The 18,833-nt window shown below is 32.4% G+C and overlaps 1 protein-coding gene across 2 annotated transcripts in view; it reads left to right on the top strand.

The window, feature by feature from the left end:
* The window catches only part of LOC148621120 (uncharacterized protein ZK1073.1-like), a 56,146-nt gene that overhangs the window by 28,949 nt on the left and 8,364 nt on the right, over window positions 1–18,833 (top strand). For both annotated transcript variants that reach the window (XM_088575159.1, XM_088575160.1), the window contains one exon: window positions 1,940–2,017. In XM_088575159.1, the coding sequence (XP_088431285.1) occupies window positions 1,940–2,017 (78 nt within the window). The remainder of the gene's footprint in view (window positions 1–1,939; window positions 2,018–18,833) is intronic.

Genomic DNA, 18,833 nt, shown 5'->3' with positions numbered 1-18,833 from the left:
ATGTACTTCCAATTTTGCTTATTACTGCTTTGTTGACCATGTAACATCATCACTGTAATTAAATGGTTACAGTTTTCCAAAGGCATTGAAATCAATGATACATTGGATACATCAGCTGTTTATTGATTCTAAATAGAACACTGAATATGATGCTTCAGCAGTGATTTTCCAATCTTCATTTTGGGGCAGAATTTGGCACCCATTTTTAATGAGAAATATGCCTCAAATTTTCCAAATTTCAGCAGTGACATTGCCTATTGTAACTTAAAACCTTGTCTCAAGATTTGTACATGATTGAGAAGGAGACGTGTGATAAATCCTCTCTTTTTCTCAACTGTATCATATTCGTCATCTAGAGGTTACCTCAATACAATGGAAACTACAATAGTCTTTATGAAGAATTTTAATTAGAAATTATTTTTTGAAATACTGAGTATAAAATGCTTGCCCTCGTGTATATTATTTTCCAAAGTTGCTGTTTTCATGCTCATTTCCCAATTACATGGCTCCTGGGCGCCTTCCCAAAAATAGAAGGAAAATTACTGTTCAGGGAAATCACCAAAACATTATCAGACCTGTTTGATACTTTCTTCTGTGCTGCGAAACTAAGGTTAACTTGTTAGGTACTTTCTTCTGTGCTGAGAAACTAAGGTTAACTTATTTGATATTGTCTTCTGTGCTGGGAAACTAGGGTAAACTTGTTTGATATTTTCTTCTGTGCTGTGAAACTAGGGTTAACTTGTTTGGTACTTTCTTCATTGCTCTAAAACTAGAGTGATTTTTTTTTCTTCAGCACTAAAAATGTAGTGAAACTGCTTTATTTGTATACTTTTCTTAAGTGCTTCAAAACTATGGTAAAACTATTTGGTACTTTTGTCAGGGCTCTGAAACTGGGGTAATTTAAAACTTGATGCAATTAGAAGGGATGGTGTATCATGATTCATGTACTAATAGGGCAGCTCTTTATTTTCAATGCTGTCTAAAAAACTTGTTTCTATTTTACATGTAAACTTTAATTCTGGTGTCTGAAAGTAACTTGATGTCTGTCAATTCACCTCCCATTTAAGGAGGTAGACCTAGGGTAAGGGATTAGTGATATGCTTGTATCATATTCAATATCACCAAAGCCTATCAAGCTTTCATTTGAAACAGAATGAAATTAGTCCAAGTTACTTTAATGCTTACATAAGATTGATGTAAAATACCGAATACAAACATTCCAATGATTTGTAAGAGTTGTGTTCCTTACCCTAGGTCTACATCCCTAAGATGTTTTGGAGAATGGTTAAACAGATACCAGATGACATGCAACACAGTTAACAATGTATCATCATGTAAATCTGTTATTTCCATCAAACTCTTACTAGTCATTTCTCATTTAATATATTCCTTACCTCATGCAAGTTCAGGGGTCATGGAAGAACTGTTGTCACCAAGAAGAAATATATGTGTGACATTTTACAGTTCATGAGAAACTTTTGGCCTATATAAAAGCTACAAACAATGGTGTCATTGCTTGGAAAAAACATTAGCCAATAGCTAGTGAAAATTATGTTAGACCTAGACTTTGTCGTGCATAGTAAAAAAAAATCTCCTTTTGGAAGAGGTAAGTTTTTCCCATATATTGGGAATGTAAGGTTCAGTCCATACTTCTTTTCTTCTGTTATTCATGGGGGGGGGTCCCATCTCTTATCCATTACCTCTCCTTTGCCACTGAATGGATTTGAATAAAATTTCACAGAATCTTTATTATATGTTCCCAATGTGCACCTCTTATTTTCAGATTTTGACCCAGATCAATTTTGATGTTTCTCATAGCAAAACAGGGACTTGGTCATTTGTGAGTATGGGGACATCTCTTTTCTGTTGCTCCTTCACCACTGAATGGAATTGAATGAAACTGGTCAAAGAATAACCATGCTTTTTACTATATTTTCAGGTGATAGGATGGAAGCTAGAGCAGATCGGTATGAACCCTACTGCAGAGGCTTATCTTGTGCTTCATAGATTTGGCTCGGTATGTATATATTTAATACCATTATTTGTCAAGTATCTGTCAACATGTTTGTCCTCCCATCTGTATTGTTCAATGTTTCCCTCATGTTCTGCGTGCTTTCAATGTCATGTGATAGTAGGCTATTTACCATAGAAAGTCTCACATTGTGGATTTCCTCATATACATCCTCATTTCAGGTATTGACCAATCAGATTGCTAGAAATTGAAATGGTTAAGGTAGTCTTTAAACTCCTATAGAATTTGAGGAAATTTTATGATTTGAAACTAGGCCCATGCAAACTTTTCAAATTCATAATTAAATTACTTTTAATGATATGTTGGAATTATAGTGTTGGTCTTATTTCACAATGTAATTGACACCCCCTTTTTTTTATTTCAAAGAAAAAGGTGCAGTATATTTATTTAAACATGCATTGACATACATGTATGTACCAATAATATAGAAGCAATGTTGCCTAATCTGACAGAACTAAATTTTTAACATCAATAGTCATATATATATGTATGTTATTAGGGATATACATGTATTGCTTCATTCACTTTTAGTCTTAGTTTTTACAGGCATGCAAATCTGTATTGACTGTGTATTTAATAACCTTCTTTAAAACTTTTCATGATTGCTACAGAATTTAAAGCATTTGCAATAATATACAATTTATTGTTTCAATTTGCAAAATTTGATGCCAATTGAATGCCTGGTAGACCTGTTTACAATGTATAGATGGAGATTTTCAAAAATACAATGTAGCATGAGTCTATAATGAAGTCATATCTTCTAATTATTGTATGTTTTGCTTAGTTTATTATTGTTATACATGTACATGTATTTGAAAATGTTCAGATTATATAATTTTAGGCAGGTAATGAGTGTTTTTTTTTACTAGAAAAATGAACATTGCTGCCCATGTCATTTTGACCGTTTTGCATGACATTTTACTTGTGTCCCTTATGGAGAAAGCAGGTTTAGTTTTAAGTAGCTGCCCAACTGCACCCATCTGCCATGCTTAGGGGGTACCAGCTTGGTGTGATCTGTACTCAAAAAGTATTATTTTTTATCCAAGCTTATTACAGAAGAAAACATTTTGCAAACCCTCGGCCAAAATTTTTACAATAAAAGACACAGAGGGAGTAAATACTGATTTTATTGCCTTTAATTGCTCTCTTGTTAAGTCTTTTTTGAATTGCATATCTTTTTAGCATTTTAAAACCATATCAAAGAAGTTTTAAACAGAGGACCAATAATTTAAATTTTGATCTCATCTCGTGTTAGCGATTGTTTTGAGTTTTAATCCAAAGTTTCCTACCCTTATGATTTTGGCATAAGGTACATGATTTTGAAAGCCATCTTACACCCTAATTCTGTATGATTTGGCAAACTCTTTGCAAAATTTTCCAATTTCAGATTTTTTTTCAGTTTTGTTCCTGATTTTTGAAGTATAATTTGATCTGTAAATATTGTTCCAATGGTCATTTTGGGTTTGAAAAAAAAAAAAAAAACATTAGAAAAAACTATGTCCAGTTGTAGTTGTAAAGATAATAGTGATGCTCCTGTAAAGAAAAAGAACAAAAAATGAACCTGAGGATTTATTATCACAAATTACTTTTTTTAGGGTGTACCTTACATAAAGTGATAGGCACGTCTGTTAATCTCATCCTATTTTAGCAGTTGTATAGAATTTGTCATATCCTTTCTGTTCTTAGAATAAAGGTATTGAAACATTTTTGGCTTGACTCAATGTATTCGAATGAACCTTCTTCAGTGTATTATCAGCAACATCCACGATCGACTAGAATTTGGATACATGGCTGTCTTCTATGGCATATAGACTTAAAACTGGAGAACCACAGTTTATTATAATCTGAACATTTTCTTATTATGAGCTAAGCATGGCTGCTCAGTAATTAAATATTCATATAATACATCGTCTTTTTTTTTGCTTCCAATGTTCCAGTTGTCATCTTCGGTGAGTCTTCATGCCACTAGTGCATTTGTACCTAGCCCTATTTTTGTTTGATACTATTATAGATGTGAAAAAAAAAGACAACAACATTTGTGTACACATTGTTTAGTTATTTTTTACTCCATGCAGCCATTACTGAGTAAAATTTAAATTTGAGTGATTTGAATTTTGATTACTTCGAGCATAATTTTTATATATACATTAAAAATATGCATGTTAAATTTTTATTTCTCTTTGTATCTTCCACCTGCACTGCATATTATTGCATTTAATGAGGTAAATTTCTGTTTCATAGTAATGGCATGCAAATGGTAAAAGTTGATGTTTAAAATTTACGTTTTCCTTTGGCAATATAAAAAATGTGATGTCAGATAATTCTTTGATATACACAGTTCTTGAATGATTTTCTTGAAAGTTTAATACTGCATGCTTTGTATTTTGGCATTAGCTTAAATTGTATTTACATTAATGAAATTAAATTATTGATTGTGTTAACATGACAATTCTATAGAATTCAGTCCATTAATTATTCAGGGCTTCTGTTGTTCTAATATGTATATATATATTTAGCTACAAAATTAATTAATTTTGAAATTGGCATAGGACAGTATATAAAACAAAAATTTCTACAGTTAAAACGGATCATGCTAAATTTTGTTAAATTTGTCATGCTATGGTTACATTTTGTGATTTTCCTATCTGCTTCAAGTTGTAAGCTGGTTATTTGTCATCATTCTTAAAATGAAGTAAACTTTTAGCAATTTAAATGAAAGTGCTCAGTATTTTTTTGAAGTTTGATTCTATTTCCAAAACCTAAAATAAACAGTCTTACATGTTATAAATGTAATTGCTCTTATTTTAAATGGTAAGGCGCTATTCTTGTTCAGTTTTTATCCCAAGCTGTACACATTTAACAGTAAGTACAAGAATATAAATTTAAAGTGAATCATAGGTGACCTAAAAATTACAGCATAATCTGTTATTGGATTTTGGAAACAATACAATACTCTCACAAATGTTGTAGTTTTTTTTGCATTGATTTCATTATTCAGCTAAATAACAAATGTTTTTTTTTATATCTTTCTTATATTTGTTTACCTTGAATTTTTTTATGCAAATATAACATTATAGTATTCTGTCAGTGCACAAACCCTAGCTTTTAATGGGTTTAAAACCTTCTAAATGTTTTGTAGTTTTAAATGATGGTTTTGTACAAGAGATGTGGTCTTTTGTCTATTTAGTATAGAACAAACACAGCTTCAATTAAAAATCAGGCAAATTCTTATTCAAACGTTTAGTTTTTTAAAGCAGTGAAAAATATTGATTTTAAACTATCTGAAGCAATGAATGAGATTTTTATCTGTATACAAGCTGTCTCAATCTTCAGTTCTTATTGAAAAAGATCAAGAGATTAGATTCAATATTTGATGAATAATTTATATAGGATGTTCATAACAAATACATTTTGTTTTCAGAAGACTATAATGCAAGCAATGTCTGACCTGTTTTGCCACACATTTTAATATATTGACTTTTTATGAAATGAAAGTGTGAAATTGTTACAAGTTTTGTATTGTTTTGTTTTTCTCAAGCAGTCGTGAGCATTTTTTAGCTCAATGTCAAGTCTGCCTGATACTTAGATGAACAATCAAAATCTATTTTTGTTTAAAAAAAATACTTTATTCAGGGTCTATTATTAACAAGAAACATAAACAGAAAATGCATGAATACAAACAAGACCGAAATATTATGATAATATACAAGAAATTAAATATGCTGTTAGTGGGTTTTCTGTTGTATTGGTTATTTAAGTAAACACTGCCAGTGTTCTAGGTGTTTAATGGTGCAGAAAAACGCACCAAATAAACAATGCTTTGGGGCGAACTCTCAAATCAAGAATGATAACTCTTGCAAAGTCCCTATTTCATGTACAATCTATATAATTTTTATCTCAAAATTGCAACAACCTAATGAAAAACTAAGACTCTTAATGCAGTTTGTAACTTTCTGAAAAACGAATTGGCTGAGTTTCAGAGATGCATGAGTCACCTTTTGTCCGATGTTTATTAAGACTGCTACTGAAATATGGATAGTTTTTCAGGTAGGCATGGTTTAAATTATTTCTCCACTGGACCATGACTTGAGATGGTAAAATTTAAATTTCATCATGAAAGCCTTAGTGATCAAGTTATAAATCCAAATTTTGCCATGGAGAGTGGAGAAATTATTAAGAAGAATACTTGGCGTAATGAGAATTGGTTACTCCCATTGAATATTTAGAAATATGTAGAAAAATATAAATTAAAACTCTCAAAGGAAGTCAACTACTGACCGATAGGTTAAAAAGTCTAAATGGGAAAAAGTTTTTGTTCTCAACTTTCTGCAATTGTACTTAATTTTTCTCTAGCCCTGAGTTTGAAAATGAAGTCATCCTAATTAAAGGTTATTGGGTTTACTCTCTGAATTGTTGTTCACAATCAACAAATTTTATCCCCATAAATTAGATTTTTTGATAATTGTGGTGCCAACAATTTTTTTTTCAAAGTATTTCAGACTTGTTTGTATACAACATACAAGACTGCAGTATATAGAAGTAGAAAAGTTGCATGCTTATTAAAAATTGCAAGGCTGCAAAATTATTGAAACTATACGAAATTGGATACTGGCATTTTTGAAAAAAAAAATATATATATATAAATAGATATTTTCAACTCTGATTTCCTTAATCTTTCTAGATGGAGGGGCTTTTTCTTAGAGATCACCAATCCAAGCTAACAACCCCATATTAATATTTCTTAGCAATGACTTTATCTTACTGTGTCACTGACAAAAGACCTTATCTAGTTACTTATTTGAAACTAACTATTACAGGGTTATTGACCTGCCTTTGAAATGTACATACAATATTTTTGCATAACTTGTCAATTTCCTATGATTGATAAGACATGTACCTGAAATTTTAGCAGATGTCGTAGATTTCACACACTTTACTCGAGATGCATACTTCCTGTTGCTTTATACATAGGGGGTTAATGCACATTTTGGACCTTTCCTCAAAAATGCATGATTCCTTATATATACAATGTGTCTGTAATAATGTTTGATGTTTTCATAAAGTTGAAGTTGCAAGTTCTCATATACTATATATAAATATTATTAGAACCATCAGAAAAATATATACCCAAAAAAAAAACAACTGGAAAACGTTAATATTATCTTCATGAAAGTTAAAAGTTTTTGCCTTGTCCACATATTTTTGACCTGTCTTCCATGTTAAGGAATTATAAATTCATTCATCTGATGTTTATGCATAGAAAAATGGGTTATATCAATATTAAAGCATGTTTTAGAAAATTAAAGTGTCTTAGAAATAGGACAATGTCATATTTTCAAAATGTATAACTTGTGTGCTGAAGTACATTCCTGATTTCTAAATCATTTACACCTCTGCCATGCTTATAGTGATATCCACCTCCTTTTTAAGCATGTTATGTAGTAGCTGTAGTATTTAATGATATTAGTGTGTGAACTCTCATATCCATGCAGGTAGCAGAGTTGATATAAGTGGACTAAAAAACAGTAGAAAGCAGTGGCAGATTCAGAAATTTTGAAAAGTGAGTCTCCTTTGACTGGTCTAAAGGGTCCCACACCGATGATTTTTGATTTTTACCACATAATCAAACACTTTTTTAGCATAAGGGGGGCAGCCCTATCAACAACCCTCTTCTTACGGTAACTCAGAGAATTTGCAGGAGTGTGGTTTACAAAAATAAATTAATTCATCATGGTTATAGCATTGTTACCATGACAATCCTGATGGTCACTTTGAGCCTGTTATTGGCAAGGATATGATCTAAAATCGAAAACAATCGCTGTTGTGTGTCCTATCGTTCTTCTGATCAGTACATACTTCAAAGTGATTATTTCCTTGTTATGAGGTTAAGTCATTGATTTAGACCTGGGAAAGCAAGCATTTCCTGTCAGGCTTCACTTACTCAGGATCATGTGTACAATCAGTCCTTAAAAATGATCATATATGACTTATTTCCAAATACTAAAGGAGCAACTATTTTATTTTTATGGGTGTAAGGAGGGGGGCTTGGATAAAAAAAAATTGTTTTCTTGTTTTTTTGTTTTGAAAAAAAATATGCTGGCTGATGTTTATTTAGAGTTGTAGAGTAATACATCATTTTCTTTTATGCTGCACTTTTTAGGTGAATAGTATGTGGATATGTTTTTACTTTGTATCCAAATTCAATGATTCTAATGGTTGTTTGAATTTTACGGGACATTTATGCACCAGAATCTGAAGATTTTTTTTATTTGTTCACTGTTCATTTGGACTGGTGAAGAACCAATTTTAAGTATTTTTTTTTGTGTCTTAGAAATGGGACAGTCACAATATCATATGTCCAAAATGTGCAATATCGACTTTGGTACAGAACACCTCTGCCTTACCTATTCATAACCCACTGACCCACCCCACCCACCCTTTTTTACTGATCATTGAGTCTGGTGAATAACCCAAAAATTGTTTTACTGGACATGGCCCAATGCCCAACAGATTATTGGATTAACTTATTTTTCTTCAATAAATATATTTCTGAATATTTTGTTTGCGTATTTGATGATATTGAGTTAAATTTTAGTATGGGAATGTATCATGATGTTTTTCTGTTCAATTCTACATTTAACTCTGATGATTTTTTCCTAATGGGCTTTGGATTTTCTGTTTCTGAATTATATGTCTGTGTAGCTACTTGTATTTATATTTTGTCATCCTGCCTTGCTGTTTATTAAATTGTCCTAACCTTTGTTTATGTTAAGGCTGTTTTTTCCTGTACTAATTTCATTGACCAATTTGGGTCGTCTGAGAAAATAGCACTAAATTGAGATATGTGGTTGATCTGTGAAATAAATACTCCCCAATATTGGAAAAATGACTTTGGTCAAGCCAATAATGATCTAGAAAGTATGAGTGATTGCAACCAGTGGTGTGTCTTATATTACATGAATGTCTCAGTCAGTCATATTGATCTTTGATATAGTCCCAGACACTCCATTAAGCTAGATTCATTTGAGTGCATTCAACAACTATGTTACGAGATTTATTTAAGGAAAATGAAACAATCTACCTACTCACTGGTGTGGTGTAGGGGTTCTGAGTTTTATAAAACATCAAAAATTGGAGTTTTTGCCTCCATACTAGACATATTGTATCTGTCTGTACTACAAGAACTTAAAAACACTTTAAATAGCCTGAACGAAAGTTTGTACAATCGATGTTGGTCATTTTTCCTGGCAGTTCCTTTTCTTTTTATATGGGTTTCATTATTTGGTGGGGCGGGGGCGGCAGGCATGTCAAGTGCTTTACTGCAACTATATTCCTATTCTGTATATTATCTTGGCTCAACTTAGATTTCTTATTTTCTTATTTAATGGTATTTAAAAGCACTGCTGCAATTGTTGATTTTTCACCCTACTTGATCTGTATTGGAAATTCTAGGAGTCAGTTCAGGATTCCCATTTCCGTTGACCTGGGGAAGGAAACATTTCTGTAAGGGGCAGTTACATTGTATAATGTTCAAATTCCCTTGAGCAAGTTTCCTACAGGATTTGTTTTGCTTGGAAAGCAGACATTGTTTGTGGAAAAGTTAATTTCTCATGAAAACCTTGAATTTTCAAAAATCCAAGAACACTAGAAGTGGATGTATTCTGATCAGTATAGATTATGTTGTCAGGACGGCTTCGTGGAGGACGACACATGGCTTATCTGTTTTAGATATCTGTCCTCATTGATTTTTGGTTGGGATTGATCAGAAAGAAAATGAGAAAGGTAAATCCCTTGAGGTATGTTTGACAAATTACAGCAGGCATATTTGTGCAAACAATATATGGTCAGGCAATTTTACAATATTATGTTACACACTTATTTTTCAGAGTTTCTAAGTGTGTTTTACAGTTCTGTGAGATTCCTCTTCGTGCATAATTATGATTTTATACCAAATTGCTTTGTTATTTCAGCCACTTTGACAGAATTATCTCCCCTTTCCATTTCCATAGGAAATTGACTATTTGAGATTCCTTTTGGGTGTTTTTGACAAGTCAGATTCCCTAACCATAATTTTTCTGATCAAGGCATTACAGGCAATTGTGTTTTTAAAATGTTATAACTTACAGTGTTTTCTTTCATATTTGACCATTTCAAGGGAAAACAATAGTTTATGGGGAAAGTAAAGAAACCGAAGTAAACCATGATTTTTGTTGGTTGTCCATATTAAAATTGAATCACTGATGTAGGATAATTGCCTCTGGTTTTATGGTAGTATGCTCACCTCAAGTGCAGGAGGCCATGAGTTGGATTACCAGCCTTGTCATACCAAAGACCTTAAAATTAGTAGTTACTGCTTCTCAGCCAAGCACACTGCATATATTATAGGAGGTAGAGTGGTGGCTTGTTTGCTCAGAGTTAAAATAACATGTCTGTGGAGTAATAATAGGATAATTAATTGGAAAGAGTGAATAACCAAAATATTAACATGAGTGCCGAAGAACGCCTAGGTTCAACGCGTGTACGGAACTTGTTTTGTGCACAAATTTAATCTTCAAGCGTTCTTGGCATGAGTGATAATATTTTAGTTATTCACGGTAACCAATTGATTATCCTATTTATTGTATAGATTTTCTTCAAAATTTATCGATATTTTCAATATGAATTTTAAAGTATGTGACTGGCAGATTGATATCAATGTTGTGACGTTTTGGGGGGAGAAAGTGCGAGAGTGAAATTACCGAATTTATTTCACAGTGTGAATTATTGAAATTTGCTATAAAGAAATAAAACTGCAATCAATCTATCAATATGATGACTGATCTTAAATATTATACTTGCCATCTTCCATTATTTCTAATTTGTACAAATATAGAAACATCTGATTGTTAACTTTTTACGCACTAAGGAACTGATCTTGCCGTTATATATTTCTGTTTCATTAAAAAATCCATAAAGTGAAAGAAAAATTGCAATCTTTAGACTAGTTAAAACTGTTAAGACTTAGTGTTATGATACTGTTAAGTGCAGCATCCCTGTCAAATGAATACCAATACTGTCAATATTTCCTGTCTTGAAGGCTTGCCATGGTAATAGAGGCTACTAAAATATAATGCTTCTCTTGGTCTTATTTTAAAGATCAGCTATTACTTAAATGGTTAGAAGTACCATAAAGTGACTGAACTGCGTCACTCTTGTGTCATTAATGTCAGTTCCTTATAAATTAATTTCTAGTATATGCTCCAGGCTATGATCCTCACCCCACGATTCATGATTTGTACTTCAATAGTTCTCAACCTGAATTGTAGCACGTAGCTGTTTCCTTCTCAACTAATGGGTAAATTTATTCCCTATTTATACTTTTGATAAAGGGTAGCTGTCTCTAGTCATGATTGTTGTCAAGATTAATTCAGAAGATACTAACTGTAGAATTCATCATAATGAACTCTTAAATATGATGTAGCAAACGGTATTTCAATACAATCTAGGATGACAATGACAAGTTTTATATCAGTATAACTTATAGATGAAATTGACATCATTTTTAAGTGTAATTGACATCACTTCTTTCGGAAATTGACATTATTTTTAGGTGAAATCGATGTTACTTCTATGTGAAATTGACATGGATTCAATGTGAAATTAACATTACTTTTTTTGTGAATCTATGTGAAATTGACCTTACTTAATGTACACGTGAAATTTACATTACTTTTAGAGGAAATTCTCATTGAAAGTAAAATTATGTAGAACACACATGGGTCCAAGCAAAACTGAACTCTTTTATTTGCTTTTCAAGTTATGTATTGTTTTCAGTGAAGATACCTAGCAGAATTAAATTGGGTAAAATATTCATGTCATCGTAGGAAAAATGAAAATACATTTAATTCAATTCCCATTACCAATAAATAGACTTTATAATTTGACCTTTTCATGATATTGATTCCAAAAGGCTATAAGCTTAATGTTGCATTTAGGTGTTAAAATTGTGTTGTTAGCTTGTTTCCTTATTAATGAAATGATGGCTAGTAATCTAAAATCAATGAATTGTAATAGGACATATTGGAATGTCTTCTACAACGAGACGAGACATGTCTCCAACATCTTTATACATTTCATCACAGTGGAATTGGCTCCTTTGACAGGGCGAGATATGATATTCCCAACATCTTTATACATTTGGTCACTGTGGAATTGGCTTCTATGACATGGCAAGACATGTCCGAAACATCTTTGTATGTCGTTTCACTGTGTGAATTACTTCATATAATTTGATGCATTAAGGGCCATTTAGAAAAACAAGTCTGTAAGTCACAAGGAAAATTTCTGTTGTGGCACATCATTTTTACTCTGTCCTGTAATTTTTTGTCCAATGCCTTTTGCAAAAGCGGGGGAGTATAGAATTCAGCTTTCCGTCCATCAAAAAGCTGGAGCATAACTTTTAAACACCTTCATAGAATTCACCAAACTTGGACAGTTGAAGGCTTATGAGGTAGGGGAGACATCTATGGATTTTGAGGTCAGGAGGCTAAAGGTCAAGGTCACATAGACTTCATGAATTGGAACTTTCCAGAGTGTTTCTTTTGAACACCTCAATAGGATTTCACCAAACTTGGACAGTTGAAGGCTTATGGGGTTAGTAAGACATTACAATTTGAGGTCAGTAGGTTAAAGGTCAAAGTCACAGGGACTTAACAATATATAATTTTGGGGGCGAAAATTGGTTTCCAGAGTGTATCTTTTAAATGCCTTCATAGAATTTCATCAAACTTTGGTAGTTGAAGGTTTATGGGGTAAAGAAGACACCTTTGATGTCAGTAGGTTGAAATTCAAGGTCACACAGACTTAACAAAATATAATTTTGGAGGGGGGAAATGGGTTTTCTTGGCATAACTTTTGAATGCCTTCATAGAATTTCATCAAACTTGGAGAGTTGAAGGTTTATGAGGTAAGGAAATAATATTTCATGAAATTTTACTTTTGTTGTGAGATGGGGGACCTGGAGCACTGCTCTTGTTTAAATTATTGTTTTCATTTTTAAGTCTAAATATGAACTTTCTATACCTTAATTAATTCCAATACATTAGTATTGATTTCAAATATTTCAAAACATACACTCAAGATTTTCAGAATTCAGTTAAAAGAATTCAATATTAGAGCAACTTTCTAGTCTTAATTTTATTCAGAATTGAAGTTTTAATAGGAACAAAGACATTGCAGTCTACATTTTAAATATCAATAAGTGAAAAAGAAAAAAAAAGGAATTTTGTTGTAAGTTTTAGGGTTAACCAATGAAACTCATTATTTTTGTTAAGTTGATTGCCTCAAATCAATACTATTTGTAATTACAGCCAGTAATATAGTTATCTCCAGATGTAAGCTTGTTCAAACCTGTTGCATTACTTTCTATGACAGTAACAGCTTGCTGCTGTGCCCCAGGAGGATCTGTTTTCTGTTTATTAATTTCAGGAAATAGAGTTAGTCTTTTTGTGATTGAATTGCACAAGTTGTTAACTGGACAACTTACTCTCATTCCTTAGGTATGAAAATCTATGTTTAATGGAAAGTTTGAATCTTTTTCTTTATCATTTAGTTGATATCCATAGGAAGTTAATTAAGTGATAGTCATTAAATCAAGGGAAGATCAAGTGTATTCTCTGAAACTTACCATATAACTCACTGTAAATACACTTGATAAACTAAACATATTATATTGGAATTACCTTGTATATCTATCATTTTGTCTGTCAAAATTTTTGTCACAAAAATGGGCTCCCACTGGACTTAATGAGGCTTTGTATAAATGGGTACATGTTATAAGGGATTTTGGATGCTGTATAGTATCAACTTTTATGGTACTTTACCAATTTTCTATATATTGGATTGATATAGAAAATTTTACACACAAAAATCTCAGTTCCAACTGCATGGATTCAATTCAAATTTGGTATGTGGCTTTAAAACAATGGGGAATCCTTGTTAGCAATATTTTGTTGCTGTGTAATATTAACATCCTAGATGTATACATAGCATGACAATGCATGCAACTTCTTTGTGTATGTACTCCTGGCCTGAAATAGAGAATTGTGTGATGATAAGCGCTGTGGTGTGAGGGTTTCTTTGTCATTCATTGAAGAACCATGGGTGGCCTTGAGCTATAATTTTTCATCCGGTCTGGCAGTTGTCTCATAGATCCATTCTCATTATGTAATTAGTTATTGGATTTATATTTGTGGTCCCACAGGAATTTTACTTTGTTGACTAGTTGCATGATAAACAAACATATATAATGTTGTGAAATTAAACTTGAAATTATTGACTAAAAACTGACTTGGGGAAAATGCAGAGTTCTAGACACCTGCAAAAGGAACATACAGATTTCTAGAAATTGACCAGGGGAATGTATAGATTTCTAAAAAATAGTAAAAATGAATACATGTAAACATATCTGGAAACTGACAGCTTAACTGAACAAATTCTTCAGTCCAAAAAGGACTTGGTTTAGTTTCAGTGTAGCAGAATCAGTAGCAATCATTTCTATAACAATGACTCCCACATTTATAGTTTTGTCACTGACAATTAATTACACATGATTAAACTGATTAAGGTAAACAACCTGCAAATTAAAAACAGCGTCTGTCTGAAAACCAAAATTTAGAATTTAAATCCAAAAGATTGGGACTTAAATCTTTAGATTGGGGCTGTTTTTTATCCATTAGGTATTTCAATTTAGTTCTCTAGGATATATTTTTTTTAAATGTAAGGTTTTCACAAGAAAACTCCAATTGAAGTTTCAATTTCCACAATTATGTGTCAGTCCCTGTAAGAATCAGGCAGTGGGTAAAACATTGTATGAAAAAAACCATCAGTTTGGTAGCGTAGTTTGACTATTTGTACCATCAGAATTAAGGAAAAAAGACATTATATTGGTGCATTGAGTTATAATTTCATTGAAATACACTGAAAATGAACATTTCAAGGGCAGATAACTGTCAGAAATCTCATTTTTCTAACATTCTATTGAAATATTTCTGAGCAAAGCCAGTGATGCAGAGATCAAATAATGGTCTTTTCAAATTGTGACAGTATCCTTGCGTGATATTACATTGTCAAATCAGTGGGGTTTTGACATGCATGTTTCTGATTTTTCCTATTTTGCCTGATTCTTACAATCACTTAAATTTAAACTCTGTTTTCCCAACTGAACAAAACCTTTCAGAAATTCAAGTTTTCTACATTCCAAAATTGCACTTGCCACTCGTGAAAGAAGATTCATATCATAGAAGACTGCAACAGGCCATTCTTTTACATAGTAAATAAAAATTAATGATTTTGTTTTCAACTGGAATGTGATAAATGGCCCATGGGCCACTCTAATCCCAATCAATGCCTCACAAATAATTACAGTGAAACCTGTGTAAACTAAACCCTGGATAAACTGAAAACTTGTGTTAACTAGACATCTTATCGACTTACGAGTTCATTTCATTTCAGTTTCAGTGTGATGTGAACCTGTGTAAAGTGAACACTTGTCTTTAACAAACCAAATCTGTAGTCCAAAAGGGGTTTTGGTTTAGAGAGGTTTCACTATATCCAATACCATCTATCTACTAGATTGCATTTTGATTTAGTGACGTGTTTTTATTACTTAATCAATAGTTTGTCTTTTTTATTCATAGAGCTGCAAATTCATGCAATTTTTCTATTGCCTTACAGAGGAGTAACTGTCATGATAGTAGTTAATTACTGTTTTTTCTTGGTTCAGGGAGTCTTTCATTTGATCACCTAAGTATTGATTGGCCAGAGAAGGTCTGCAGAAAATTTCAGTGTAATTTGTAGAATGAGGAAAGAGACTGTATTATCTAGGGAGTTACAGCATGTTGCTACTGTGTTCTTAGCAATAAATTTATTCTTAGTTGGTTTGACTTTGTTAGTAGTGGTAATTGATGTTTCGTAATCACTTTTGTTGCTCTGGGAGGTTCAAGTTGATCTGGGCAAAAGTGAATTTCTTGTTAATGAAAGCATTTGTTGCTAGAAGTTGAATAATTTGACTGTTAGTTGATGCTGAGGGCCATGAGTGTGGTACCAATATTTGTAATGGAAGTGGTGTCGAGAGAATTTTAACACATGAACAGTATTGTATGTTATCAATCTCTATGATCTTTTTATTTTTTAAACTTCCACTAGAGAAAATATTCCGTATACATCAAATTCCTTGACTTTTCTTTTTTCTGGCATTTTCTGCCATTTATAAGAAAGTGAGACTAAAATAGCAAGATCATCAAAATGTCAAAAATATCAAATCAAGCCCTTAAGCTTTTAAAAGCTGAATTTATATTAAATTTTAACAAGTTTGTGCTCCAACAAGGTTTTACATTTCAAAAATCAGCTGTGGAATTATTGATGATTTTTTTGAATTTTTTTACATCTTCAATACAATATACAGTGGGGAAATACTGCTTAGGAATAAACATATATTAATTAATTGGCATTTTTTTTTTCAAAGGGAGATCTATTTTGGCTTAAGTTTAACAAGTTTTAAACAGTTAATGGACTTTTGATTCGTCTTATTTGTGTCTTAAGCATTTATTTGGTCTTAAGGTCATCATAAAAAAAATTCCTAGATTCTCATCGAACATTTTTCAAAATTAAGTTGGTTTGTTCGTTTGTTTGTTTGTTGGGGTTTAACACCCGAGCAGCAATATTTCAGCTATATTCAGGCGATGAACTTGAAGTGGATGATAAAATGAAAAATGGGATGGGACACAAGGATAATGGGGTAGACAAATTTTGATTGCCACTGAAATTGGGAGAGGTGGGTAGGGTCGGGCAATTTAGCTTCCTTTGACATAGCCCTTTGGTTCCTACTCCAGGAGAATACCACAGTAGGATTTTTTAACGTGCGAGGAACGTGTCATCTTTTCCAACACGGTACACCACTATGGTTTGCGGTCAGGTTTTCCGTATTATGGCCTGACAACCCCAGCATGTAACACGCCAGGGGTACCCGATTCCACCAGCTGGGGCACACAACCCAGTTGCTCTGTGGGCAGAGCGCCCTAGCCCCCGGCTAGGGTTCTGAGCATTATTTAGTGGCCTTTTACAAGCTTAGCGCTGCTGCAGGCCTATTCTTTTGACACCAGGACCTGCACGGGGTGTCAAAATTAAGAGGCAGACAGGCAAATTTAATTTTTTTATTTTTTTATGCTGTCAACTTCAAAGAAATTGACCTAAATTGGGAAAAAAATTGGTTGGGAAGGGATGAGAAGCTAATATATTATTTATTTTGACCTAATTCAAAATGACTTGGGTATTTGTAGCTTCTTTGGTCACTAAATACAGTAGGCACGAACTTATCCTCAGTATCTCAATGAATGCCACCTTTCAGACAAGAGGGGAGAGGGTGAGGTTGTAATAAAAACTCATTGGTTGGGATATTTTGGTATTCATTGAGAGGCAATTTTTGAATGGTATAATTTACAAAGTGATGCTTCAGAATGCGGTTTACAAAATGAGATTCATATGAATCATTATCTATGTGTCTGTCCATTCATTTGTCCATCAGCCCATATATCATGTAGATGCAACGCCCCTTCCCCTCCCTCTCTTACCATGGTAAATCATCCAATATACTGTAAAACCTTTCTAAACCAAATTCCTCTGGATTTTTGAATTGGTTGGGTTTAGACAGTAGTTCAATTTACCGAATTTCAAAAATACATGTACAATTAACTGAAATAAAAGGACAATTAAAAGTGTTTGGTTTAGACAGTTATTCAGATTTCAGGGTTCAGTTTAGACAGGCTTTATTGTATTTATATTGTAATTGACAGGGAGGTTAAAGGTGTCATTCAGTGTGCTCACTCCAAAATCTAGGTATTTAAATCTTTGCTTTTTACATGCATTGTATAGTATTACATGTACTATATTTATTGAATACAGGCATATATTTTTTTTTTAATAACCAACTAACACTGTACTAGCCTATAATTTGTGTGCAATTCTGATCATAATCATATGGGGATAACTTATTTTGAAAATTACATTTCTATTTATTTATTTTTTTATAGCTTTTCCATCATTTGTTTCCTAAATCTTGAGCAAAAAATTGACTGTGATGTTTAAGGTGTCACATGTGCAGTCATATAAAACTGCACCTTGCGGAGCTTTTTTTTTTGTTGTTGAAATTTCAGATTCAGAATGTTAATGATCTACATTAGAATATATTCACCCCAATCGATAAGGATTTGGTATGTCTCTAATGAGAGGGGTTTTTTAACATTCTTGACTACCCTGTTAGATATTGCATGAATAGGAGGAGCCTGTGAAATAATTTTACATTGCTTCAAAATAACAATATTCATGTATTTCAGGATAAAGTCCTTTAGTCAGAACTTGGCATGATATTTAATGCTTATTATTATATAAACACTAGTTAATCAGTTCTGAAAGTTGAAATTATAATTGCAAGAATATATATTGATAATTATGTATAATGTAATTTCAGAATTAGTAACACACTTTACACACTTTTTGAATGGATAAAAAATTTCATCTAACATTAAACAAATTTTTCTGTGGGTCATGTGATTGATGTCATTTTTTTCATTGGCAGAAAAAATATTTCAGTCATTCTGATTGGTTAAATGTAGTACTTTAACTTCATAGATGACTTAACTTTTATTTTGACCATAAGGTTACCGAAATTAGGACCGTACCATGGGTTGTCCTATACCGTATAGCGAGTACCAGATATCACAATTTCCCATATGAATATATAGGTTTTAAAGTTGGATGGTTTTTA

Source organism: Perna viridis, chromosome 3 (genome assembly GCF_037379345.1).
Source record: "Perna viridis isolate PV_CMFRI_1.1 ecotype Kerala chromosome 3, ASM3737934v1, whole genome shotgun sequence".
Taxonomy (NCBI): Eukaryota; Metazoa; Mollusca; class Bivalvia; order Mytilida; family Mytilidae; genus Perna; species Perna viridis.
Note: the sequence above shows the minus strand (reverse complement) of the source record. Positions and strands in the feature narration are given on the sequence as shown.